The sequence below is a fragment of the Oryzias latipes genome, chromosome 20 (genome assembly GCF_002234675.1).
Source record: "Oryzias latipes chromosome 20, ASM223467v1".
NCBI classification, from domain to species: domain Eukaryota; kingdom Metazoa; phylum Chordata; class Actinopteri; order Beloniformes; family Adrianichthyidae; genus Oryzias; species Oryzias latipes.
In genome coordinates this window covers 17711044-17736649 of record NC_019878.2, presented here as the reverse complement: position 1 = coordinate 17736649, position 25606 = coordinate 17711044, and the positions used below count along the sequence as shown (strand labels likewise).

Sequence of the window (25606 nt, the reverse complement as noted above, 5' to 3'; positions counted from 1 at the left end):
AAAATTCAAAAAATGCGTGGGGTTTCTTCTTATTTAACAGATACCTTAACAAAAAGAACAAAATGTCACGAATTAGAAGACTGTCGTCAAGTTTGCAGAAGGGAATGGGGTTGTCATGGTTACTGATCACCTTTCAAACGTACGGCTTTTGTGGGACATGTAGTTTTTTTTTCCTTATTTGATACTTTTCACCAAGAAAAACTGTTAATCTACTACATTACCCATAGTCCTGTGTTATTAGATGGTGTTGACTTGAGCTCTCTGTACTTCGGCATAACTTTCGAACACTTTCCACTTAAGAAATAGACAGTCCTTTTGATTAAATGTGTCTTTTTACTGACCAAACTAAAAAAAAAGGTAATACATATGAGGTTTAGGGAGTTTTAGATCTACAGGTGTAGAACTTGTGATGGCGTTCTCTGGCAACAATCCTCACCTGTTCAGGTGGAAAAGGCTTAGTTCTGCAACCAAGGTAAGTTTGGACTGCTGTTAAATTGGTCAATCGAAAGAATCGACTGTCTGTAATCATTTCTTTCTACTGAAAAAAAGCAATTAAAAAAAGTCACCTAATGCTTCTCAAAATAAATGATAGGTGGTCAGATAAATTCTATCTAAATTGAAAATCTTAAATCCTTTCTCAGCCCTCTTTAACCTCCCAGATCTTTCAGCAGCGATAAAAGATAAAAAATATAAACGAAATTGTAGTTGCATGCTGAAATTGCATATTTAAATGAAGGAGAGTCAGATTTTTCACGCAGCATATGGAAGTATAGCTTATGTCAGTAGATTAAACCGCACACACAGTTCTTTCTTTGATACTCTTGTGCTTGCAGCTGTACACCCCTGCAGTATGAGACTAAGATAGCCGAATCGCTGCTGGTGAGCAATGACTTTTTGAAGTCTGGGAAATGATTCTGAGGTAATCTGTGGATTTAAGGCAATAGCTAAGCTTTTCTGTGGAAAAAATCTGCAGATATCAGGCTCTTGGCTCAGACACCCCCCTTTCAAAACTGTTTCCACAGCTCAAGGTGTCACTAAACTAGTCTGGGGATTTTCCAACAGGCAAAAGTGACCATACGACCTATATTACTTTGAGAGCTTTACGCTTTCTTTGCAATGGAAGCAGCTTTCACCTTAAATATTTGTTCTTCTAAAAGCAGAAACCTGACAAGAATGGTGGAAATGATCTCTGGAAGAAGGTTAGAAAAGTATTTATTGGTCAGGATTTATTTTATCAGTTACATTTTGGTCAGCTGTTTGTCTCTTTCAGCGAGTCGAGATGGCTTCTGAGTTTGCAGTTTCTCAAGTTTTTGCAAATAAAAAGCCTCATTTGGGAACCAGGGGGTTAGCCACACAAATGCACAGCACGGAACAGTTAAGGGATCATGATGAGGATTACAGTGAAGGTAAGCTGGTCTATAAAACATAATGATAACAAATGGGTGTGTGTGAAAGAAGGCTGCACAGCGGTACTGCACTTTCTACTGAGCAGTTAGGAAATTTCATTAACCACCACTCTGCAATGCGTGGGTATAGCTTTATTTTCAGAGCACAGGAATCACATTGAAAGGGATTTTGAGAGTTTGTCAGAAGAAAAACTCTTCATTTGGGCGGACATGGTTAAAAAATCTCTAATAGAAAAAACACAATCACTAAAACTTGCGGCAAATGTCAATTAGCACTAAATTGATTTTAACTGACTTTTTTTAAATAAATGAGTCAAACATTTGTACTTGCAGAAGGACAATGGGAGTATTCAAAGTCACAAAACCAACTTTTTTTTTTTTAAGCAAGAGTCGACAATGTGAACAGGGCCATTAAGGGAACAGCAATACAGCAGGGCAGAACTGCGATTAAGAAAGTCACCGCTCTCTAAAAATAACATTGCAGCCTGTCAGCGGTTTGCTAATAATGGCATGGACATGACAAGAAAAGAAAAAAAAGGAGAATGTATTTATTGCTTCTAATGAGATGAGTTTGGTTTTGGAAAAGATCATTTGTCACAAACCTTTTGACATATTTGGTTCATGTTGCAGCTCAGACTCTTTTGAGTAACTGGTTGAGCAGTAAGTTACGAATTGACCTGGAAATCGAAGATGAGGATGACCTGATGTGTCCTGATGAAGGGAGACCTTCTGCTGCCACTGCTGCAAACCTGACTGCTACATTCTCTCACGGCATTTTTGATGGTATGATCCTGTTAGGTTTAACTGTAAGGCCATGCAATTAAATATACATGTTAAATCATATTTTCTGAAACAAGGAAAAATGCTTTTTAATTGAAAATTTCCTAAAGGTAAACTGCATATGAAAAATTGGCTAACAACTTCAATTTTTGCAATGATAATCTGAAGATTAAGATGAATTGTTGTGTTCTGTCAAAACCAAAAAACTCTTTTTGGTTGATATTTTTTAACGTTTTGTAAAAAATGTTTTTAGATTTTTGCCTGAGTGATGAAGAAAAACAATCAGGTGTGAACAACATTTTACAAGAGCTAAAGAAGCGAGAGGTGCTGGACACTGTGATGATGGAGAAACTGGTACTCGATGATGAAACAACACCCAAGAAGTTCACAGACCCGGTCCTCACTATGGAAGCTCGACACAGACAAGTTTGTGCAAGATAACATTTTTCTCAGATTAAAGTTGTGAATACTTTGTGTTAAGTACACAGAAAAACACACAAGTGTAAATGAGTAATACTGTCTTTACCTTCTCCCGAAGGTGCGAGAAAACAGATTGCAGCGGGAGGCTGAGAAGGAGAGGCAGCACAGGGAGAAGGAGGCTCGCCAGGCTGTCAGACAGGAGGCTAAAAGAAGGGAGAGAGAACGGGAGATGAGGAGGAAGCAGGAGCAACACAAGCAAGAGGAGCTGATGCAGCAGGAGCTGGTGAGACTGCGACGTGAGATGGAGCAGAGGAGGGCTCAGGAGCAGCTTCCTCGACAGAGGTATTGTTTTCACAGCAGGCAGCCGCTTCATGTAAAACCAGTCTGCTGCAACTACATAGTTTACTGACATTATAAAAAAACTGTGTTAAAATCCAACCCTGATCATCTTTTGATCTATTTTCAAAGCGTTCACAGGGATCTATTAATTATGACGTTTTTAGCCCAAATTTAAAAACCTGTCATTTTCTAGGACATAGTTTCTGCAGAGAGGCAGTAGCAGTAGAAATTTGCCCCAGTTAGGGGTCCTAGTTAGGGGTGGAACTGTTTGCTCAGAGGACAACCTGACCTCCCTTCCCTTCTGTTCCTGAGACCTCTCTGTTTACACTCTCTCCTGCCTCTCCTTCACATCCCCAACCTAAAATTACTGTCGCAACAAAAATGGCGACCAATATTGGAGCTATCCAGATGTACAGTTTTGAGACAAATGTCAGCTCAAGACAAGTCCTACATGGATCTAGTCGTTTATAAGTGGATCCATCGGAATGGAGCAGAGCAGGGAGCTTGGAAAAGAGCTTAATTTTTTAGCGCACAAACAGCTTTTTTTGTCTGCTCCTGATTCACAACAATTTGAAAAAAGAAATATTCAGAAATGCAAATTTAAGCTTCATTTTCCTAATTTACAATTTGGCTTCCATCATCAGAAAAATGCCACAAATACACGGAATGGTTTTTTTAAATTGAATAAAAATGAACCAATAAACATTCAGTTTTTTGTAACAATAAAGTTTAATTAAAAAAATTTAAAGTTTACTTGAACCATATGTGTTTTGCTACAAAACTACAGTCAGGAGCATAAATATTTGGACAGAGACACATTCTAATTTTGTTTCTGTGCATTACCATAGTAAATTTTAAATAAAACAACTCAGATACCATTGAAGTGCAGACTTTCAGCTTTTATTCCATGGGTTGAACAAAAAGATTGCATAAAAATGTGAAAAACTAAACAATTTTTAAACAAAATCCCTTCATTTCATGGGCTCATAAGTAATTGGACAAATGAAATAACTGAAAACAAAATGGTCATTACTAATATTTGGTTGAAAACCCTTTGTTGGCAATGACAGCCTGAAGTCTTGAACTCATAGACATCACCAGATGCTGGGTTTTCTCCTTCTGAATGCTCTCCCAGGCCTTTATTGCAGTGGCTTTCAGTTGCTGTTTATTTGTGGGCCTTTCTGTCTGAAGTTTAGTCTTCAACAAGTGAAATGCTGCTCAATTGACATCAGGTGACTGACTTGGCCATTCAAGAATATTCCACTTGTTTGCTTTAATAAACTCTTGAGTTGCTTTGGCTGAATGTTTTGGGTCATTGTCCATCTGTATTATGAAACGACGCCCAATCAGTTTGGCTGCATTCACCTGGATCTGCGCAGACAGTCTGTCTCTGAACACTTCAGAATTCATTGGGCTGCTTCTGTCCTGTGTCACGTCATCAATAAACACTAGTGTCCCAGTGCCACTAGCAGCCATGCACGCCCAGGCCATCACACTGCCTCCACAGTGTTTTACTGATGATGTAGTGTGCTTTGGATCATGAGTTATCTCCACGCCTTCTCCATGCTTTTCTCTTGCCATCATTCTGGTAGAGGTTGATTTTGGTTTCATCTGTCCAAAGAATGTCTTTCCAGAACTGTGCTGGCTTTTTTATATTCTTTTTAGTATAGTCCAATCTAGCCTTCCTATTCTTGAGGCTTATGTGGGCTTGCATATTGCAGTGTACCCTCTGTATCTACTTTAATGCAGTCTTCTTTTTATGGTAGACTTGGATATTGATACGCCTACCTCCTGGAGAGTGTTTTTCACTTGATTGGCTGTTGTCAACGGGTTCCTCTTCACCATGGAAATGATTCTGCCATCATCCACCACTGTTTGTCTTACGTGGACGTCCAGGTCTTTTTGCGTTGCTAAGTTCACCAGTGCTTTCTTTTTTTCTCAGGATGTACCACACTGTTGATCTTGCCACTCCTAAAACTGTAGCAATTTCTCGCATGTTTTTGTCCTGTTTTCTCAGCTTAATGATGGCTCCTTTCACCTGCATGGAGAGCTCCTTTGACCGCATGTTGTCTGTTCACAGCAAAATCTTCAAATTGCAAGCACGAGTCCTCCAACCAACTCCTGGCCTTTTATCTGCTTCACTCATAATGACATAACAAGGGAAATGCCCACACCTGCCCATGCAATAGCATGGAAGTCAATCGTCCAATTTCTGACTGTGAGGGATTGTGTTTAAAAAATGCTTTAGTTTTTCACATTTTTATGCAATCTTTTTGTTCAACCCATGGGATGAAAGCTGAAAGTCTGCACTTCAATGGCATCTGAGTTGTTTTATTTAAAATTTATTGTGGTAATGTACAGAAACAAAATTAGACTGTGTCTCTGTCCAAATATTTATGCTCCTGACTGTACTTCAAAAAATTATTCATTTCAGAGTTGCTCTAGATATGCTCTAAACATAACATGTTCCATTTTTTTTTCAGAAATGTTGTTTGGACAAAGAAAAAGTAAATTGTAGTTTTTATGTTTTGAATCAACTGATGAAAATCTTAAACTATAGAAAATAACAGTTATAGTTAAAAATAGGAAATGAAGATCTTTAGTTGCATATCTTTACATCATTATATGCATTTTCCTTGTAATCCATCTCATTTGCATGAACTTAATAAGCCTGCAAATTTTAAAAGGGGACAAAAGTGTAAGTCAATGGGGGGGGTTAAGGCGGTGCGACTTGTAGGAAACTGGTGTCACACAAAAATGTAGGCGTAGAGTTGCTTCTCAATGCGATAGCGGCCCTTCAACACATCATTGACCAATCACAAAAACAAGTTTCCGTAATTGAAATCTATTCAGCCATGAAGCAAAAGAACTGAAAGCTTCAGATTTTCTTATCTTTATAATTGGCAGCCAAACTGCATTCACCCAAACGTAACAAAGACTTTTGAGTAAGAGTTTATTGCTTTTATTAATGGGATTTTTCCTTATTTTTAATCATGCACTGCTTCATCAAAGTCAGTGGTTTAACTTCTATTGTAAATTCCTAATGATGAATGAGATCATTGAAATGAAACTCTTCAAAACTGGCATAAAACAGAACAGGCGGTTTTTGTTTTTATGATATTGTATTTTTGCACCCATTTTTTTGTCTGCTTGCAATTTAGTTCTTGCTTAAACTTTTTTAACATCAAGGCTTGTAGTTGATTGGCACTTTTAGCTGTTAGATTTAAGTTCATGGAGCTCTGTTTTTGTCTTTACATGTTGGTCTCGTTAGTGGGGTTTATGGATGCACCATCACATTGTCCAAGTCTTACCTATTTATCTGGAGCACATTCAAAAGTAGATCAAAGCTGTTTTAAAATTTGTGTTATGTTACAGAAGTTTTTTTTTTTTTGTAATACAATATTCTAATAACATGAACACTAAAGTCATGCATACTGACAAAAAAATCTTTGAAAATTTGTAATAAAAAAAACTTTATTTTAAAGGGGGGACTGAAAATGCAACAGCCATTCAAGAGTTCTGAGTTCCTCTTCATCTCCTTCCTACTTATAGACTCATCTTCCTTTAATTCCCTTTTTATAGTCAGTTTATTTACTTGTTGCTAAAAATCATTTGTAAAAGTTTCTCTAGAGTCATTCTTGTTTTGTTGTATACTTTAAAGTCACACAGCTTTGCAAGTTTTTAATTGAAGCATGTAGCTGTCCTGTAATTCAAAAGTCACATGTTTTTGCACAATTTTTTGTCTGAACTGAATCTGCTCACACAGAAAGGAAGACATTGTGAGTTGGGCTTTTCTGTTACAGAAAAAGATCAGAATTGCATCAGGCAGCAGCAAACACCCAAACAACTCCAGCCCATCTCACAAAGCAACAGCAGAACATCGAGCAGCTCCGTCGAGAAGAGTGGATTCAAGCAAAGGTTCACACAAGTAACTTTAAGGTTGGTGTGGTCCCTGGTGCCTCAGAACTGCTCAAGGCTTTCTGTCCTGCGGTCTGTGGTTTGGACATCCCCCCCCCCCCCCCCCCCCCCCCCCCCAGCCTTTAAGTATGAAGGTGATACTGTCTGCAAAAATACAGTACAGTAAAATAATATTTGTCTAAGTCTTTCTTAAATTAGTACACTTGATATAAGAGAGAATCACTTGACAGATCATTTTTTAGCTGAGAATGAATTTTTTTTTATACGGGAACAAGATATATTTTAGTTTTTTAATGTCAGGACACGGCCTCTATAGTTTTAAAACAGTGAATCCTAAATAAAACCAATTTTCATTGCTATAAAAAAAAAACAAATCAAAGAGGCAAATAATTAATAACAAGCAGATTAAAAAGCCAAAATCCCAAATGCTATATTTGCAGTTTAAGATGCTTTTCTTCTTTTAAATAAGTCATTCTATTAGTGATGTTTGTTTGTAAGTCACCATGCCTTATAGTAATAAAGTAAGTTAATTTGTGTAGACATTAGACAATTATTCTGGTAAGAATTTTTTGATATGACTTTAAACCTTTTTCCTCCTCATTGTCCTGTTTGTGCACACTTCTAGTGTGTACAGAGGCATTTCTGTGGGTGGCATTCAGCGGTGTTGGAGCGACAGCTGCAGATGAGTAAGGCCACGGCCTTTTTTTCCTGGAGGAGGCAGCTGAGAGCGTGGAGAGCGTGGCGAGCAGTTGTTTGTGCAGAGCGAAGGCATCGGGATGTGGCAAAGACAAAGGAGGAACTACGAACAGAAAACAGGCATAACTCATCTGAATTCTAAAATATTCTGAAGTTCTGAGCTGGTTTTCATGTATTTTTGCACCTTAAAGGTCACAGTGAAAGTTGGATTGCATCATTTCATATTAGCTGTTTGCCATCAACACATTCAGTGGCAGACCGCTGACATTCATTAATAGACTGTAAATTAAATATCCCAATTGGCCACCCACTAATTAAAAGTTATGTTGTCTTTTTGTAACTGAGATGATTAAAATATGTTAATATTATTTTTCCCCTTCAGAAAACACCAGCTGGCTGTGGAAAGTGACCGACGGCGGCTTTTACGGCGTTGCCTTTATGAGTGGCAAGTATGGTGTCGGATCATGAGGGAACAACGGTGCATTTTGGCCCAGCAGCAGGAAACCAAACGCAAGATGGCTGCCTTACTCAGTGCTGCGGTTAAAGGCCATCTTAAAACCAAAATAACTATTGCAAATCAGCAACAAGTGATTCAACCAGAGCTGGGAAACCAATCTGAGACCTCAGCGAAGGTGAGAGGCGGACAAATTCTCAACAGCTCTAATTTTTTATTTTTTTCCCCCCATATTAAACAAAGTTATTATTTATATTTAAATAAGATCAGACATGACTAAAACACCAACCCTGCTATTCCAAATACCTAAAAAATATAGAAGTTTAGGAACAAAACTTAAAAAATAATATTCTGCTTTGAGTCTTTACCTAACAGAAGACAACCTGAACATTTTTCTGAGGCTAAAATATTAAGAATGTATTCTTTGAGGTTTTTTGTGTGTCTAGAACTTTTATAATTGTCCTGCTTTCTTTTCCCTCTTCTCAGATTCTGATATCACGAGTAGCACGAAAAAAGGTGTGAAAGGGGCCGGAGGGACAGGAAAATAGGAGATAAAATTGAAGTTTCGTGACTTTGATGCTTAAGAAGGACCTCTGTAGTCTATATATCACAATTACTGAAGCTAGACAGTCCTAATAGATTGGCTTGGACCCCTCAGCTCTCTGTAGACTTGCCTGGTTTGGTCCAGCCATTGCATAATCCCCACTTTATCTTTTATGTATTCTCCAGAAGGATCAAAACAGTTCAGACCCTTCATCTCCTGGGGGCTCCATGATCCATCAGGGTAAAAATGCAACAAGAACTGTTTCCGGGCCTTTGCAGCCTTGGCAGGTGACCCGACGCCACACAGCACCCACTGCTGAAGACTTCCACAAGGCGCGGCAGTGGGTGGAAGACTTTACCAGCTCCACGGCGTCAACAGGCAGCAGGTTTGAAGGCAGACATGCGGTCCAGCAGCAGATTATCACACAGCAGAGGAAGCTGCTGAAGGAGCAGCAGGAGCAGATCGCCCGGCTGAAGGAAGAGCAGAACATGAAGGATCTGAGGCTGGAGATGGAGAAAACTGCAGAGGAAATGGAGAAAACTAGGCACTATGCACCAGAGCAAAGGTAGGCACTCTGTAGTAGATTTTCCACATCCCAATACTATTCATTAATTTACCAAATATATTTCCCATTACATATTTTAACAAACTTATTTACAGATTGAATCTCCCAGCTGGTAATAAAAGTCAACAGTTTTATTTACTTTCAATCAAATCTGCTTGTCTTTCTAAATAAATTCCACTAAAAATATATTTGTCAAGCAGTTTGGGATTTATTGTTTGAATATTAGGATCACATTTGATGAAGCCAGGCTTTGTGTTAATATATCATCAATTTGAATAACATTAATAGCTGCAGAACTGCTGCCAAGCAGCTGGACATCCAGATGCAGTTTCCCCCCAAAGTCACCGATTAAACCATCCATTAGGTCTGAATGCTGGAGGAGGACAGAGAGAAGCCAAAAACGTGCATCACAACCTGATAGGCAAGCGGCCGTCCTCCTAACGGGCGTACATTCTGACTGCAGTCGTTTCATCTCGTGGCGGTCAGAGAGCGGTGACCATTGGGTCCATATTAGTTTCACTTGAAAGCTGACATTTAGACTTTTTTTTTTTTTACGTTTTTCACAGTCTGCTTCTGTCAGTCAGGGCCAGAATCACACAGTCCAGATGAATGCACACAGTGACGAGGGCGGACTTCAAATGAAGCTGAACTGATATAATCTGGGGAAATAAAAGGAGACACTTAAGGTCGATAAGTTAATGGCAGACATGAAAATACATGTTTGCATTTGCAAATCAGGCAATATCTACATTTGGACATTTGCATAAGTCTTCCAGCAAAAGGCTTCAAATATTACACCTCTGTGTATTTTTGTCTCCTTTTTTTGCATGTTAAAGAAGTAAAATGACGGCGACAAAAGAGTGGTTCTGACTGCTGCGTCTCCCTCATAAACAGAACAAGATCAAAGTGCGAGGCCCATGATTCAATTACCACTGCTGTTGGAAGGAGATAAAGAGGTGGAAGCTCTCAGGACAAAGGATGTCCTAAGACTCACCGCAGAGCAGTCTGTGCGTTAACATGCCCGTCTGCTCCATTATTCTGGCTCATAATTAAAACTCCCCAGACGGTTCCAAAACCATTTGAAGGGATGACTAATGGCTCACTATTCCTTTTATGCTAAATACTAACAAGACGTCGCTTTTTCATTCAACTCAATCACTAAACACTTTGTTATTTAACTAAATTTAACCCAAATTAAGTACTTTTTTTGTCCAGAATCAAACACTGTCAGGAAAAAATCAGCCCTACATCAGAATGCAGACAGCCATGACGGGACCTTTTTGTGTGTGTGCCTGTGATCATATTTGTTGCAGGGCACCTGCTGGAGAAGCTGGCAGTCAGAGTGCACCTTCAAGGAAAGCTGTCACTCGGCAGGCGTACCCCCACCCCATTGTATCAGGTCAGTTTGAACAACCCCTCGGTCTGGAAGTTTAACAGCACATTACAAGCACAAACACACAACTGGACGCAAACGACCCCTAAATTTCAAGCAGGCAAGCTAGGATCTGTGCATGCGTACAAGGAATGTTCCAGAAACATGACTGTTTTAGCCTGTTAAGCAAGCAGCAATAAAACAAGCAGGACGGTGATGTGAGTACAAATAAAAATCCAGGTAATGATCACCTGTCACTCCTCACTAGGAGTGCAGAACACTTGGCAGCCATAACAGCTTCTAAATATGTAAAATGGTCATTTTGCTGCAGTCTGCTGGCATTTCCTCCACTCTTCCAATGGAACTTTACAGTTTGTAAGGTTTATGTCAGGCCGCATTGCTGACTCTCTTCAATGCCAGTCGTTCTTTGTGTCGGTTGACCTTCAGAATAACCTGAAAACCTTTTCCACAGATGCTGCTTTTCTACAGTTCAACCTTAAAATACCTTTCATTTTGAACTTTTCTTTGTTTATTACTTCTTGAGGCAGTAAACCAACAAGACAGACTAATGGATATCAGCTGTTCCTTTTTAGAATATCCAAAAAATGTTTATTACTCTCTATATGATTAAAAAAAAAAAAGAAAATTCAAACAGGATTAACTTTGCCAGCACATCACTTTCACCTAATTCTGTTTATATGAGAATGTTAGTCTGGGCCGATTCTCTGTTTTTATGGATTTTAGTGTAAATGCATAAAAGTTTAATATTTCATCTCCCAGGATCCTCTGGATGCAACCCTTGACAAACAACTGCAGCTTTGATACTGACAAACCATCTGTATCAATCTCCTTATTCAGCACATTGTATTCAGTCGTAAATCACTTAAGACTCACCGCTGGTTTAAATTTGACACCATCAATACTGCTACAGCCTGGTGGGAAACAAATTACCTGCTCCATTTCCAACCACATCGATCAATTTCCCTTCGTGGACGCAGTGTGGAGTGTGCAGCACCAACTTCTGACCTTTGACCAAAGCTGGCCTTTTTGTTATTCATACCAAAGTTCCTTAAAAGAAACGAAAAGAAATAAAAAGTCACATCTCCAAAGAGGATTTAAAAAAAATCTTATTAGTTGGAAACACATGAACAAAACAGATTCAAAACAAATGTTTGTAATTTTATTGAAACAATTGGGAACAAGAAGTAGAAGTGTCCTTTAACAAAAAAGTAGCCTATTGAAGTGTACAAGCATCCTTAGTCTATACTAAAAGTGAGGCAGTATACTTAAAGTTTAATTTTTCATATACTGTCTATATATTATTTTGGACTGAAGAAGTATTCAGTTACGTACATGACCTGTAGGATATTTGCTGTACTTAAGCTTGAAATGTAATTTCTTAAGTATGATACTTTTTGCTAAGGGGTATCCATCCATTGTGCCATATGATTCTTTTTTTTTTTTTTTTTTTTTAACTTGTCCTGTCCAACAGCTAGGCAAACAGATGAGAGCTGAGGGCCTATTGTGTTGGACATATTTTATTTTAACAAGAGGGGTTATTGCCATATGATTCTTGTTAGATGGTTCTTGGAGAGCGGTCCAACATTTTTAGTTCTCCGTTTCATGTGTCGTTTTTTAATTTTTTTTTTGGCAGCCACTCACAAGCTCACATCTCCAGACGTTTCTGCTAATCGCTTTATCTCTGGTATACTAGACTGTATCACTGTAATGGAATATCAGGAAAGCCCAACTGTTAATAAATAATTATTAAAAAAAATCATAAAAAGGCCAGAAAAATATGTCATCTGGTTAAAAAATAATAAATAAATAAAGATTGTTTTTTGGATTGTAGTAAATAAAAAGCATCAGACGGCTGAGAGGCCTGCATAGTTCCAGGCTACCAGATCTTTTCATGTCATCAAGAACATTTACTTTTTTCATTTAAATGTTTGATACCTGCATTTAAAAGCTCTCCTTAGACTTTTTTTTCCTTTTACATTCTCAAAACAACAGTTTTATGTCAGCTGATAATATTATGAACCATTTCAACATGTTTTCCAAAGATTTAATGACTGCATTGTGGACTTCTGGAATCAGTGCTTCTACTAAATTGGAGTGAAACCATCTTTGTTTTTTTAATTTAGGTCACGAGAAAACATGAAGCTTAAGAAAGTTTCATGCTATTTGAGGTATTAATTAAAGTTGATCAAAAGCTTGGCAATAATTATATCTGGGTTACACTTTAGAGCAACTTTCTTTTGAAATTAAAACCCCTTAAAGTTCAACATTTATGTTTTTTGTTCTACTTATTAGTTCACTCATGTTTTAATGCTTGGAATTAGGCAGTGGAAAAGTAAGTAGTAGATAAAACGTTATTTTATTGTACAAAGTAAAGACGTGCACTGCTTTTCTTAGCGATGGAGGCCCGTGCACGCCAGCGTGCAGAGCGAAGGAAGGAGATTGAGGAAGTCAAGAAAAAGAAAGAGGAGCAAAAGTTGGTGAGATGGGAAAGTTAAAGTTATTATAATAAAAGGTCTGGGTATGAAGGCAGCCTTGAACAATCTTAGCACCAATTTGAATGGCCTTTCCAGGCCGAGATGAAGGCTGCTGAGGAGCGCAGGCAGCAGGAGGAAGAGGAGGAGAAACGCCAGGCGTTGGAAAAACGCAGGGAGGAAAAGAGGCTGGAAAGAGAGGTGACCCGTATTTCACATTTAATGACATCCAGGCGGTTAATTCCTGTCAGGAACATGTGACACGGGATTTAAACCACGTCTCACCTGCGTCTGCACAGAGAGAAGAGGAAAAACAGAGGCAGCTGAAAAGGCAACAAGAGCTTGCAAGACTTGCCCATCAACACTGTAACAAGACCTTGTTGCTACAGCGAGGCCTGGTGCCATGGAAACGCTTCATTCAGTTCCTAAAAGTCAACAAGGAGGTAAATGCCCTGTCCTGCCCTAAGCAGCTGCCACTTTAACATTGTCAAACTGCAGCACATCAAGTTTTGTAAAGCAAACTGTTTGGAGCTTTTTATCTCTGTAGGATTATGAATAAAAAGTATTAAAATGTGAGGGGTTTATCATAGAGGTCACGTGTGTAACATGAGTTTCAACACATTTAAAGCTCGTTTGGCTAAAGGCAGCTGGAGAACCCCAGAACAACAAGTCAATTTTAGATCATTCTTTTGTTTGTTCATTTTGGGAAGCAGCAATAAACAGTAGTCAAAAAAAATCAATCTTATTTAAATCTTATAAAAACAGAAAGAAAGAAAAAAAAACATCAAATTCTGACCCTGTGGATTCTCTGGGGTTAGGAGCACATGCTGTAGCTTTGAGACTTTGAAAAAGTTAGGTTACACTAGTCTGTCATTCCTTAAAGACCCACTCAGGTGAAAATCGTGTTTTTAACATTTTGTTGTGGCATTTTGCTGATATAGAGGATATTTTCTGTATAGAGAAACTTGGGCTCAAATTTGTATTTTTTAGTATTTCTTTTTAGAAATAATAAGAGCAGATGAAAAAATGCTGTTGGAAAAAGATGGTATTTGTTAGGTAGAAAATAAGCTGGGCGGGCTTCGATGTCTCTGCTCCGCTCCATCCTGATGCATCCACTTTTAGACCACTAGATCCACGTACGTCTTTGTTTTTCCTCGTCTTAGCTGGCATCTAGCTCCAAACTGTACGGCGGGATAGCTTCAATATTGCTCGCTATTTTTGTTGCACCGTTACCGTTAAGTTGGAGGCGTGAGGGGTGGAATTTATTTATTTATTTATTTATTTTTAATAAAAGCACCAGTTTTTAATAATTAAGAGACTTGTGGGAACACTTTTAAAATACATCAAAAGATGATTGGAGTGATTCTTTTAGTCTTGGCTCTATAGACTTATTTAGTCTAAAGTCAAGGTTTTATGTTTGAAATAAAGTTTAACTTTAAGGCCACCTAGATATCAGAGAATTTATCCGTTAAACCTTCTATAAACCTAACAAAATCCCTAAGTGGTTCAATAAAATAAGTGTTTCTTCTGTATTACCTGAGCTGTTTTTGACTTTTGAGTTTGTTCCTTTCATGAACGGGGTACACAATATGTGTTAAATAGAAAGCAATACCATTTCAGCTGCATAAATACCTGTCCACAAATACAAGATTGGCATTAAAATGCAAGAGTATAGTGACATATTTCCTGTTTGAAAACTACCAAAAAAAAACACTAAAGAATACACCACCTAACCTCCTCAATCTGGTGATAGCTGTAAGCGATGAGAAAAATTAACAGAGCCGAGATAAAATCCTTCATATGCCCATTATTCTTGGGACATGCATGCCTAAAGCAAAGGAGCACTCAAAGTGTTTCTACCTGGCTCCTCATGAATGACTGCTTTTTCTGCTCTCCACCAGCTGGCTGAGAATCATCACAAGCTCCTTCTCCTGAGGCGCTGCACTCTGCAATGGCAGCAATCAGCAAGAGAGTCCATGTCGGAGAGAAACGCTCGTGCAGATCTTCTGCAGCAGCACTTTATACTGCGGAGAGGCTTTAGATGTTGGATGAAAGTATGTAAATGCGTGTTTTACCCAGCATAAAATTACTGCAACCCTTTAGAGATGTATTACAGAAAGCATGGTTGACATTGGTTAGCTGCATTTCTTCCTGATCTATGATAAATCCTCTTCACATTGAATACACTGCTGGCTAAAGCTTCACTGAGCACTCTCCTCTGGGACTGTTTCAGCTGAGAGACCTGCAGGTGGTTCAGGAAGAGCGAGCTGAACGTTTTTATCGCAGACACACTCTGAGGAGGTTTCTGCACACGCTGCTGGATTATGTGACCCAGGAGAGGCTGGTGGAGTGGGAACGTCAGGAGCTGGCTCAGGGACACAATAACAGGTCTGCTACCACAACCTTTGCCATATGCTCATCGCATGGCTGCAGTAATAGAAGTGGCTGACAGGTGTTGCACTGACATGTAGAGAAAATGTTCAGCAATTCCTGAATGCAAGCAAACAGCAATCTGGCTTCTAATGTTAGATCTCTGGCTCTGTCGCACATTAACCAAATCATTAGCGTTTAACCATGTCTCCATGAAAAATAAGAACATTTGCTGGAATATGTGCTTTTGCATATTTTTGCTTTTTTAGAACCCAAATGGAAATATAAAGAAATAAGTAAAGCTTTATTTCTGTAAGGTGGTTTTATTTTAAATAAAATAATTCCACTTGGCCCTTCTAGATATATTTGAAATGATTTATACTGTAGCTAAAAACATGTTAAAAAAAATTATCTAATTTGGGGGGGGGGACTTTTAATTTAGATGGAGGTATTTTTTAATGCAACTTGTCTTGGTTCAACAGTATTTTATGCACTTCAAGTTGAAAACCAAATTTAGACTTTATTATCCAGATATTTGCAATATTGAACTTTTTCAAAATATATTTTTTTATATAACAAAGAATTTTTTTTAAATACCTGAAAACAATCTTAAGTTTCTTTTCTTTTTTTACTGAACACATCATAGAGACCTGTATAATTCTCAACTCCAACAATGACTGATTTGTTTTTGCAACTATCAACCAAAAACATTCTTACTTTATTTTTTATCTTTAATATAAAACAAGACATTAAAACAAGGAAAAGAAACATATTTCCCATTTTGCACATATTCACATATTTGTTAAATAATCCACAAACTCCACAAGTGGGTCATAGTCAGCAAAGTTCATTCTATGGGAAACATGAATGGACCCCCCCACCCCCTCCTCCATGGCAGCTGTGATTAAAAATAGAGCTCCGTGAAAATCCTTTATTTTCAGTTTCTAAAATGTGCCCTCCGTTTGTGAACCGTGGTTTCAGATTTTCTACACTGTGCTCATGGATTTAAGAAGGACGGGGGAAAAACCTGAAAGCAAATAGGATTTCCAGTGTGCTTTATTTACTGATTTATTTTGCCATTGACACCAGGCTGGCCCTTTTTGAAAAAAACTTCACATTCAGTATTTATAAAATCAACTTTTTGCATAGGTAACACTTCTCAAATGAAGTTCTCCTTCAGATACATTCACTATAAAGCATTAACATGTTTCACCTGGGAGGTTAGATCTGCTAATGGACCACAAGCCAAGTCAACACTCAACAGCTGCCCACCTGCCTCTGTGAACACACCCCAAATAGCACGCAAAAAAAACGTAATTAGATGTCGTCAAGCTGGAGGTCCTTCTAATCCAGTTTGCTATTGCTCACTTGCTCTTTTCCCGTCTGTCCTTCCATCTGTTTGTATTTCAGACGGGTGCAGCAGAGATGTTTCCTGGCCTGGAGGCAGCTTCCATGTGTGATGCGCAGGGAGAGAGAGAGGAATGCTCGGCGAGAGAAGCTGATCCGGAGAGTGGCAGAAGTTCTGCCCGACTTCCACTCCCATCCTTTATGAAAGCCTTTAGGAGAGAAGTGTCAGCGAGGCCGAAAAACTATTCACCCACACAGACAACCGTGCAAACATCAAAGTGTCACTGTAGCAAACAGAGGCATACTTCAATTACTTAAAATATTCAAGTAGCTACAGAAAGGACCGAAATGGACAATACTTCATAACTATTTTGACACAAAACAATGAAATTCCATCTAGGATTGAAAACCAGATGTGCAATGAAGCATGCAGCTTCATTTTTTTTTCTGTTTATTCTAGTTGCAAGTTAAGTCAAAGCAACTAGAAATATGTTACTGGGAATCTATTGCTCGTGTACTTTACATTAGCTTCACGCTTCATTTATCTGTGCGAAGTGCAGTTAAGGAGGATGGAAGAACTGCCACGTACAAACCACCCACCCACCCATTGATATTTTTGCCCCCATCAGATCAGAGGGAAAAGATCCAGAATGGAGGAGGGTGGTTGTCATGCAGCAACACATTCAAGTGGATTCTGCATAGATGGGAGGCGAGCTGTCGGTCAAGTTAACGGCAGTAAATCTTTGAGGTTTTAGGTTCTTATTGCCAGACAGAGAAAGTCCAGATCGTTGCTAAGCTCTCAGTTTCAATTTGCTGTCCCCAGCTAAAGACCCGATCAGTAATAGGACCATGCTGCCATCCAGTGGATGACGTGGAAACAGCAGCGTCAATTCCCAAAGGACAGAAAGGTCACACCAAATGAGCAGGAGAGGGGGGGCTCACTTTGTCTCCCATGCTCATGAACTCGGACCAGTTGCCGCTGAAGCCTCTGGAGTAAACCCCCGTTTCCACCACCAGCCCCCAGCAGGAGCTGCGGGCGCTTTTCTCGCGGAGGGCAGCTCTGGCCTCGCGCTCTGTCACATTGCAGCTTATGTTGACGACTTGCACCACCAGCAGGTGAAGAACACCAGCTGACACAATGCTGCAGTACCACACACAGGTGAAGCAAAGTGCAGTGCTGCAACACAAAAACAAGGAGAGAAGGAGCTCAGTCTTAATGTAAAGCCCTGTGCCTTATTTCTGACACCATTAGTTCTCAAAAACAACCAATATTTATATTTTAAAAATATAAGATGTTAGTTGATAGTCTTCAGCAGAAGATTTTTATATTCTGAAATAAATTTCGGATTTGAAAATGTTGGTTTCTCAGTAAAGGCATCTTCTCACTCTGCTATAGAAAATATAAAACCAGATAAGGTCTGTAAAATAATTTGTTTGCTTCCTGTTTTTCATTTTAAAAAAAGCTTAAATGTTTCTGGAACTGAGGTTGTATTTTTGATATGACTTATTTCAAACAACAGAAAACCTTATTTTAAAGTCTGAGAACTTGATTTTTATTTTATTTTTTAAACTAATTGAACAAATAAACATGTGCTTATCCATACTTTTAATTGTTTTAAAGTTTTTTGATGATTTCCTCCTTTTAAACAATGGCTGCAGGATTTATCTAAGTTCATTTCTGCAAAGTTTGGCAGAAGTTTTACAAAAGTCTGTTACAAATAAATAGCTTATTTTTTCCCTGAATGTTAAACAGGTTTTGGGATTTGCAATCAAAGCTTAACTATGACCCCTTCAATTGTACACCAATCTGTAATGCATGAAAAAAACTACATATACTATTATAACAGTGGTATCTTGAGTTAATTTGGGGTGTGTAACCCTTGTGCTATCTTAGATGACCCCACCCTTACTTTGACGTGTTCTCCCTACCATGACAAAGGTGGATAAAGGTAGAAAGATTTCATGTAATCCATGGACACCAGTGACGTTCACAAATCATTGAAGAAAAAAGGTTCAGCGCACTGTCTAGTGGGTCTAGATGACCCAACTCCCAACGTTAAAGTACCTAGGATAGCACAAGGGTTAATTATTAAAAAAAACTATCATTCTTTGACTAAATCTATAAAATACCAAATTAACTTATTTGCAGCTCAGTGTCTTAAAAAAATGTACTTAGGCTTAGTTTAAAAAAAGAAATACAGCAAAAAATAACTGATTTCGTTTTTCATTCTCTAAATTTCCCAGAGTTGTGACCCCAGGCAAAAAAGTAAATAAAAAAATGTGATGACTTTAAATCCTAAACTATCCTGCTTTAATACACATTCAACATTAATAAAAGTATAAAATATATTAAAAGACAGATTTTTTAAATTTTGACACAGCAACAAACTATAGTCCCTAAATATTTCCCATCATCTAGATTGATAGTCAAAAAAGACTTCAGAAAATTGCTTCTGTGACAGATCATAATTTTTAAAAAGCTCTGGCATTAAAAATAGACTTTAGAACTAAGTGATACTATGAAGAGAAGGAACAATTTGTGTAAAAAAAATCATAAAGCTGCAGTGAATAAATGGCAGACCTGAATAGGATTGTAGATGAGCAAAGATGGTCAGTAAAAAAAAAGCTTCTAATTTATCACTTAAAATGTTTTTAAGTTTTTATATCTTCTATAATAATGTTGAGTTTGTCAGATGAGGCGTTTTTAAGTGGCTTTTGAGGGAATAACAGCTGAGGACTCGTCTTTGTCAGTTATAATAAGCGGTTCTCTGTACCTGAACTGGTTGTAAACTCCAGGGCAGTAGAGCAAGGCCGTGAGGAGGAGCTGCTGCGGACACACGCTGCGCAGCACCAGGCCGATGCCGTACAGCGACGTCAGCAAGAAGAGGACAAGAGTGAGCAGGAAGCTGCGGTGGTTGGCCTGCCCCACACAGCTATTTATCCTGCCCTCGCACAGACAGGAGCAGACGCACGGACACACAAACACAAGCAGACCAAAACATTGTACTGAGACTCCAGGGTTACGAAACAGCACACAAACAGGAACACACAATAAAACTGGTTGATGGCGGTGAAGGAGTGATAACACGACATAAAAAAGGGGGCGTGATGGAGTTTAACAATACAAAAACATCTCATTTAACTATCCAACGCTAAATGATTTTGAGTGTTTTGTGCCAACAAAACAAAAGAAAGATTTTAATGGAACCCACCAGACACAGTGGTGGTCGAGACGCAGCACACAGACACCACAGATCCGGCAGTGTCCAGCCCTCGGAGGCCTCACCACCTGGCACACGCTGCACCAGTTCCGGTTACTTTCCTTCAGCTCGGGCCCGTCCGGCTCTGTAAACCCCGTCTGGCTGGCGGCGGTCAACAGGACATCTTGCCTGCGTCCATTGAGGAGGGAATCCCTGTCTGCTGAGGGACTGTAGTACGTCACTGTGCTGTGGATCGCCTCTCTGCTTGTCCGAACAACGCCGGGATTTCTCTTTGAGTGGAAAAGCACCAGTACAGTGAGGGAGACCCCCACTGTCACAGCAGCCAGCTCAACGGGACCAACATCTCCACGGGGAAACACCTCGGCGATGAACAAATAATACATGTACGCCAAGGAGAAGAGAGCCAGGCTGAGGAAGAAGAGAGTTTGTCCTTTCTTTCGATGGGTGAAGTAGTAGTACCACAGCACCAAACCGGGCAGAGCGGTCAGAACCACTAGACCGAGCAGGAAGTGGAGAGCAGCGAGGTGCAGCATGGCAGGGAGGAGAATAAGAGGAGGGACAATGGACAGGTCCAGCTTTTGAGCTCCGCCCCACAGCCAGGGCACACGGATCCGGTCAGAGATGACTGCAGCCACTTGAGACAGGGAGTCAGGTTTCTGAGAATCCCTCTTAAAAAACCTGATAGAACAGGAAACATAATGTTATACCCGTTAAATCTAAAAAGCATATAGTTTTATGAAATTGCTGATGCAATTTAAGATTTGTTGTTATTAGGTCAATCTCTTGTTTTTTTGTTGAATATGTTTTTATTTTTGTTGTCATCAATAATGATTCTTCATTAAAAACACATTAAAATAGTATATTTTCAGCTTCTGTGAAGTAAATTAATTTGATAAAATTCAAACATGATTTCCAGCTCAAGAAAATGTATCTCGCCTGATTTTTGCATTATAAATAAAAAATGTATATATGCATTATCTATATTTTATGTTTTGAGATTTATGCCTTTAGATGTGACAGTCAATAAAAATGTAAATCTTTATTATAATGTAAATCTTTAAGTTAACACTATTTTCTTGTTTAAAAAGTTTGTAAAAAAAAACTGAAGAAATAAGAAAATATTCCACTCATTTTAAACACTAAAACTTTATTTATTTATTAATATAATAATGGTTAAATGTTTGTTTTATTTATACATTTGATAGATATTTTCCACACAGTCTAAAAACTCTTTAAGCTTCTGTAATTTGCAGGAAAATTGTACTAAATAGAATAAATAGCAAACTGTTAAACACGTCGACTATTTTGTCAGCCTTTTAACAAACCTTTTTTTTTCTCTTAAAAACACCTTATAAACACATAAAAGACGGTTTTGGGGCTGTACGATTTAACAGCTGATTTATATTAGAAAGCAATGTTTTGTAGCTCAGCTGTTGAGATGTGCAAATTACTCTACAAAGAGAATGATGGAGTGTCCTATGACAGTAACTTCTCCTACCTGTCACAGGCATCGTCCAGATCCTCACAGTCACAACAGCAGGCGGCTATGTGACTGCGCTCCCCATGTCTGTTCACGTACTCACAGCAACACAAGCTCTCCTCCTCTTCCCCCCTCTTCAACACCTTGTGGGTTTGTTTCTTCATACCAGGCACCTGTCAAAAAAAAAAAAAAAAGAGTGTTTTTTACTCATTTAATTTGTTTGGGTTACAGATTGGAGCCACAGCTTGGTAGTGGATGGACAGCAAAAATCCGTCTTAAAGCCCATTTTGCCGTCAGCAGATTACCATCCATTTGCATGCGTTTTACATGATGGAAACTGACTTTATTGTGCAGAATGCAGAGCAGACCCCACACATCTGACCCAACCCAATCCATCTGCTTCCAACACATCTGTCACACATCTGCCATGCTTTGTGATTTACAGCAAAAGAGCCCTCCCACCCAAGCAATATGTAGGCTTATATATAGCACAGATGGATTTCGGTTTAAGTTAAGGTGTTGTCGTTGTTTGATACAATCAAAACCCCTCAGAGTCTCTCAATCACACACTGGTGAAGTACAAGTAGGTCGGTGTGGTTGGTCCTTTAGATGAGTCAATGCCGATCTTTGGGTTGGGAGATCTGACTATGCTGAGAGGGCCTGAATGATCCTCTCATCAATGTGTAAATGTTAAAATACCAAAACCAGCTTTTGGTTGTGGCAAACTCGATGCAAAGCCCTTAAGAGATGTTAGACTGGGACGGATGAACTGACTAAAGAGTGCAATGGCATCAAACAGCACATCTGCTTCCTGACGAAAACCAAAAACACTACTGAGATGATTCATAGAGCCATAGCAAGTCTCAGTCTCAGCTGTTTTCTGATGGTGACTGAAATACATTATTGACCTGCAGCTGCTACAGGTGTTAAACAACGTGTATATATATATATATATATATATATATATATATATATATATATATATATATATATATATATATATATATATATGTATATATTGACATTTGACGACAAATAATAGTTTTCCACATAAATTGAAATTTATATTAAACTCCCGAGTTTACTTTTATCAAAATCAATTATTTATTTAAACAACATAGGATTAAAGTAGGAAAAATACGAGGTTTTCCGGGATCTGATGGATTTCAATAAAGTAGCCACGAAAAGCTTTAGGACTCACTGTCAGTTTAGGATGCACTTTTTGTTCGATTGTTTGCCGTAAAAAAGGTCAAAATAACGTAAAACTGTCGTTAATGTTGACCGTATCGTCTCAGCTTCGGGAAAACAACAAAGCAGCGGTCGCGTTACCGTACCTGGACGTGCCCATTCTTCCAGAAACGCCGAAACAATTTCCCCCCGCAGGGCTTGTCAGCGGAAGTATCAGTCTCGGCGTATCCGGTGTTTTTTCTCCCCGCTTTAGTCGTCGGTTTTGCCGCGGGAGATACTAGAACGAAAGTGGCTCCAATGAAGGAGACACTTGTAGCCTTCCATGGGACTGCAGACCTGTTCCGGTACTCCGGTTGGGGTTTTTTTTTCTTCACGTTTTTTTTAATCAACTTTATTGCACATTATGTCATTTTACAAAGATGTACTTTTAGGTATGCAATAAAAAACACAACTGCAAATATCAAATACACAACTGTAACAAACAGAAGAACAAGAATAGAGAGAAATAGGCCAGGGGGTTAAACTCTACGAGAGAATACTGAAACTATCACATACAGACAATGTTCAGATTGCTTTTTGCTTCTCTGAATTTCGAATACTGTTGATATACTGATTTAATTCAGAAAGGAATACAGTGAAACAAGGTTTTCTACCAGAAAATTTACATTTATGAACATGGAATTTAGCCAAAATTAGTAAAAGATTTAAAAGAAAAGCAGAGTCCTTTTGCATATTTTTTGATATTAAACCCAACAAAACATCTTTCCAAGATAAGACAAAACAAAAATGAATTTTATCATTAATAAAATCACATATCTTCTGCCAAAACACCTTAACTTTGGGACAATGCCAAAAAAGATGGATAACTGTTTCAGGGGAATTACAACCAAAACTACACAGTGTGTCAATGTTTAATTTAAATCTGTTTTGAATAAACATTTTAGCTGGGTAAATTCTACGGATAATCTTAAAAGAAACGTCTTTAACCTTATTAGTGATTAAAAATTTATTGGGTGCAATATCTTCAACAAACACGTTCCAATAAGACATGCTACGAGGTAGTGAAACAATGTTTGTTTGAAATAATGTTCGTATTGCTTTGTTGTTTTTCCTGGGATAACCGGTCAGACATATTTTCCCCACAGGAGTATTTATGGGAGAGAGTAGAAAAGGCTCCTCAATATTAACTCTGTGTTGGAATTTAAACAGCATGCAGACACCAGAGGGAATAGCTCCAAACACTCTAGCATATTCTAAAGGGGGAACAGGGAGGTTAAATTTAGAGAGAAACTCCTCATAAGTTAAAAGTAAGCCCTGGTTGTTAAATAATTGATACACAAAAATAATCTTATTTCGAAACCAATGTTCTATGAAGAGTGATTTGCGTTTATATAAAATGTCCCTGTCATTCCAGATAGAATATTTGTGAGGTGAAAAGTTGTGTTTGTATACAAGGGACCATGAAAGGAAGGCTTGGCGGTAAAATGCAGATAACTTCAGTGGGATTTTACATACATCATAATCACACATGAGAAAGAAATCAACACCACCAATTTTAGATAAAACATGAAGAGATATAGTGTTCTAAATGGAGCTGGGATTTCTAAAAAGTTGTTTCAGCCAATTAATTTTAAATGTGTTATTCAAGGTAGAAAAATCGAGAAAATTGAGGCCACCTTTGTCATAGGAGTTCATGAGAACATTTTTTTTAAGTAATGGGTTCTATTTTTCCAGATGAAATTAAAAAGCATTTTGTCAATTTCTTTGATAATTTTATCATCAACATGTAAAGCCCAAGCTGTGTATGTTAAGCGGGAAATACCTTCTGCTTTGCTGAGTAAAATCCTTCCTCTCAAAGATAAATCTCTGGAGAGCCACTGATTCAATTTCCTTTGTGTTTTTTCGATTATTGGGTTAAAATTTAGGGAGCTTCTTGCATGTTGGTCTTTTGTTATTAAAATACCTAAATATTTCACTTCAGATTTAATTGGAAGATTATACAAAGTAGTAGCAGCACATTCTTTAATTGCAATTAATTCGCATTTATTCACATTCAAACAAAGACCGGACGCCTTTAAAAATGTCCCAATTACGTCAAAAGCAACAGGAATTTGCTTTTCATTTTTTAGAAAAAGTGTAGTGTCATCTGCAAGTTGAGTAATAATTAGTTCTTTGTCAATGAGATTGATGCCTTCAACTGCACTGGATTTAATGTGATCTGTTAACAGTTGAGAAACTAAAAGGAAAAGATATGGAGAAACAGGACAACCTTGTCTAATTCCTCTCTCTAGATTAAATCTGGGAGAGGTGCCACCTGCTAATTTAACAGAGGTGTTACAGTTTTTGTATAATGTAACAATAGCTGAATAAAAGTATTCTCCAAAACCAAATTTTTTGAAGACAATGCAAAATGAATTTATGGTCTACGGTATCAAATGCTTTGTAAAAATCCAGAAATAAAATAAAACCATTATCATTTATAATGTCTGGATGATCAAGAATGTCCAAAACTAGCCTGATATTATTCATTATATGTCTTCCTGACATAAAGCCAGACTGGGTCTCATCAATTACTGAGTCCAGTGTCAGTTTTAGTCTCTTAGCCAAGATTGTTGCGAAGATCTTATAATCATTGTTTAGTAGCGATATTGGACGCCAGTTATCTAAGAATGACGTGTCTTTTCCAGATTTCGGAATTAATGTCATCAAGCCTTGAGTCAATGTCGTAGGAATAAGTTCTTTATCTATACTTTCTAGAAACATTTGATGTAAAAAGGGAAACAGATCCTCAGCAAAACATTTATAAAACTCTGAAGTCAGCCCATCTGCCCCTGGTGATTTTTTAGATTTAAGTTGTTCTATGGCCTTTTGTACTTCCTCAAGTGTTATCATGCTTTCACATTGCTCCCTTTCACTTTCAGTGATGGTCTTGACTGTTAACGAATCTATGAAGGCATCTGCTGAAACCTGACAAAAGTTAGAGCTATAAAGTTTCTGGTAAAAATCACAATAGT

General features: G+C 38.2%; 2 protein-coding genes across 4 annotated transcripts; one reads left to right on the top strand and one right to left on the bottom strand.

Annotated features, from left to right (window-relative positions):
* The first annotated feature begins 35 nt into the window (after window positions 1–35).
* On the top strand, window positions 36–16949 carry ccdc191 (coiled-coil domain containing 191). Of its 3 annotated transcripts, none has more exons than XM_011488943.3 (17): window positions 36–472; window positions 1161–1199; window positions 1271–1406; window positions 2037–2189; window positions 2440–2612; window positions 2725–2948; window positions 6749–6884; window positions 7489–7679; window positions 7942–8191; window positions 8743–9122; window positions 10436–10521; window positions 12910–12992; window positions 13086–13187; window positions 13286–13429; window positions 14888–15040; window positions 15220–15374; window positions 16767–16949. In XM_011488943.3, exons 1-17 carry the CDS (start codon window positions 410–412, stop codon window positions 16906–16908), a joined length of 2610 nt encoding a protein of 869 aa, XP_011487245.1. In that variant the 5' UTR covers window positions 36–409; the 3' UTR covers window positions 16909–16949. The 3 variants fall into 3 exon arrangements, with proteins under 3 accessions (XP_011487245.1, XP_020568042.1, XP_020568043.1); XM_020712383.2 differs by having other exon boundaries at window positions 1158–1199; XM_020712384.2 differs by lacking the exons at window positions 1161–1199; window positions 1271–1406.
* A 111-nt stretch (window positions 16950–17060) lies between these two features.
* Window positions 17061–22942, bottom strand: zdhhc23 (zinc finger DHHC-type containing 23). Its single transcript, XM_023950089.1, has 5 exons — window positions 22739–22942; window positions 21423–21577; window positions 19916–20602; window positions 19478–19645; window positions 17061–17880 (listed from the first exon to the last, which is right to left on the bottom strand). The coding sequence occupies exons 2-5, from the start codon at window positions 21566–21568 to the stop codon at window positions 17613–17615; spliced, it is 1269 nt and encodes a 422-aa protein (XP_023805857.1). The 5' UTR covers window positions 21569–21577; window positions 22739–22942; the 3' UTR covers window positions 17061–17612.
* Between the last annotated feature and the right edge of the window lie 2664 nt (window positions 22943–25606).

Excerpts from the sequence above, each read along its gene's own strand:
- ccdc191 (XM_020712383.2), top strand. The coding sequence starts at position 410 with ATGGCGTTCTCTGGCAACAATCCTCACCTGTTCAGGTGGAAAAGGCTT. Across the intron at positions 6,885-7,488 it reads TTCACACAAGTAACTTTAAG|TGTGTACAGAGGCATTTCTG; the intron begins GTTGGTGTGGTC and ends GCACACTTCTAG. Across the intron at positions 9,123-10,435 it reads CACTATGCACCAGAGCAAAG|GGCACCTGCTGGAGAAGCTG; the intron begins GTAGGCACTCTG and ends TATTTGTTGCAG.
- zdhhc23 (XM_023950089.1), bottom strand. The coding sequence starts at position 21,568 with ATGAAGAAACAAACCCACAAGGTGTTGAAGAGGGGGGAAGAGGAGGAG. Across the intron at positions 20,603-21,422 it reads CTGGACGATGCCTGTGACAG|GTTTTTTAAGAGGGATTCTC; the intron begins GTAGGAGAAGTT and ends CTGTTCTATCAG. Across the intron at positions 17,881-19,477 it reads GGAGTTTACAACCAGTTCAG|CACTGCACTTTGCTTCACCT; the intron begins GTACAGAGAACC and ends TTTGTGTTGCAG.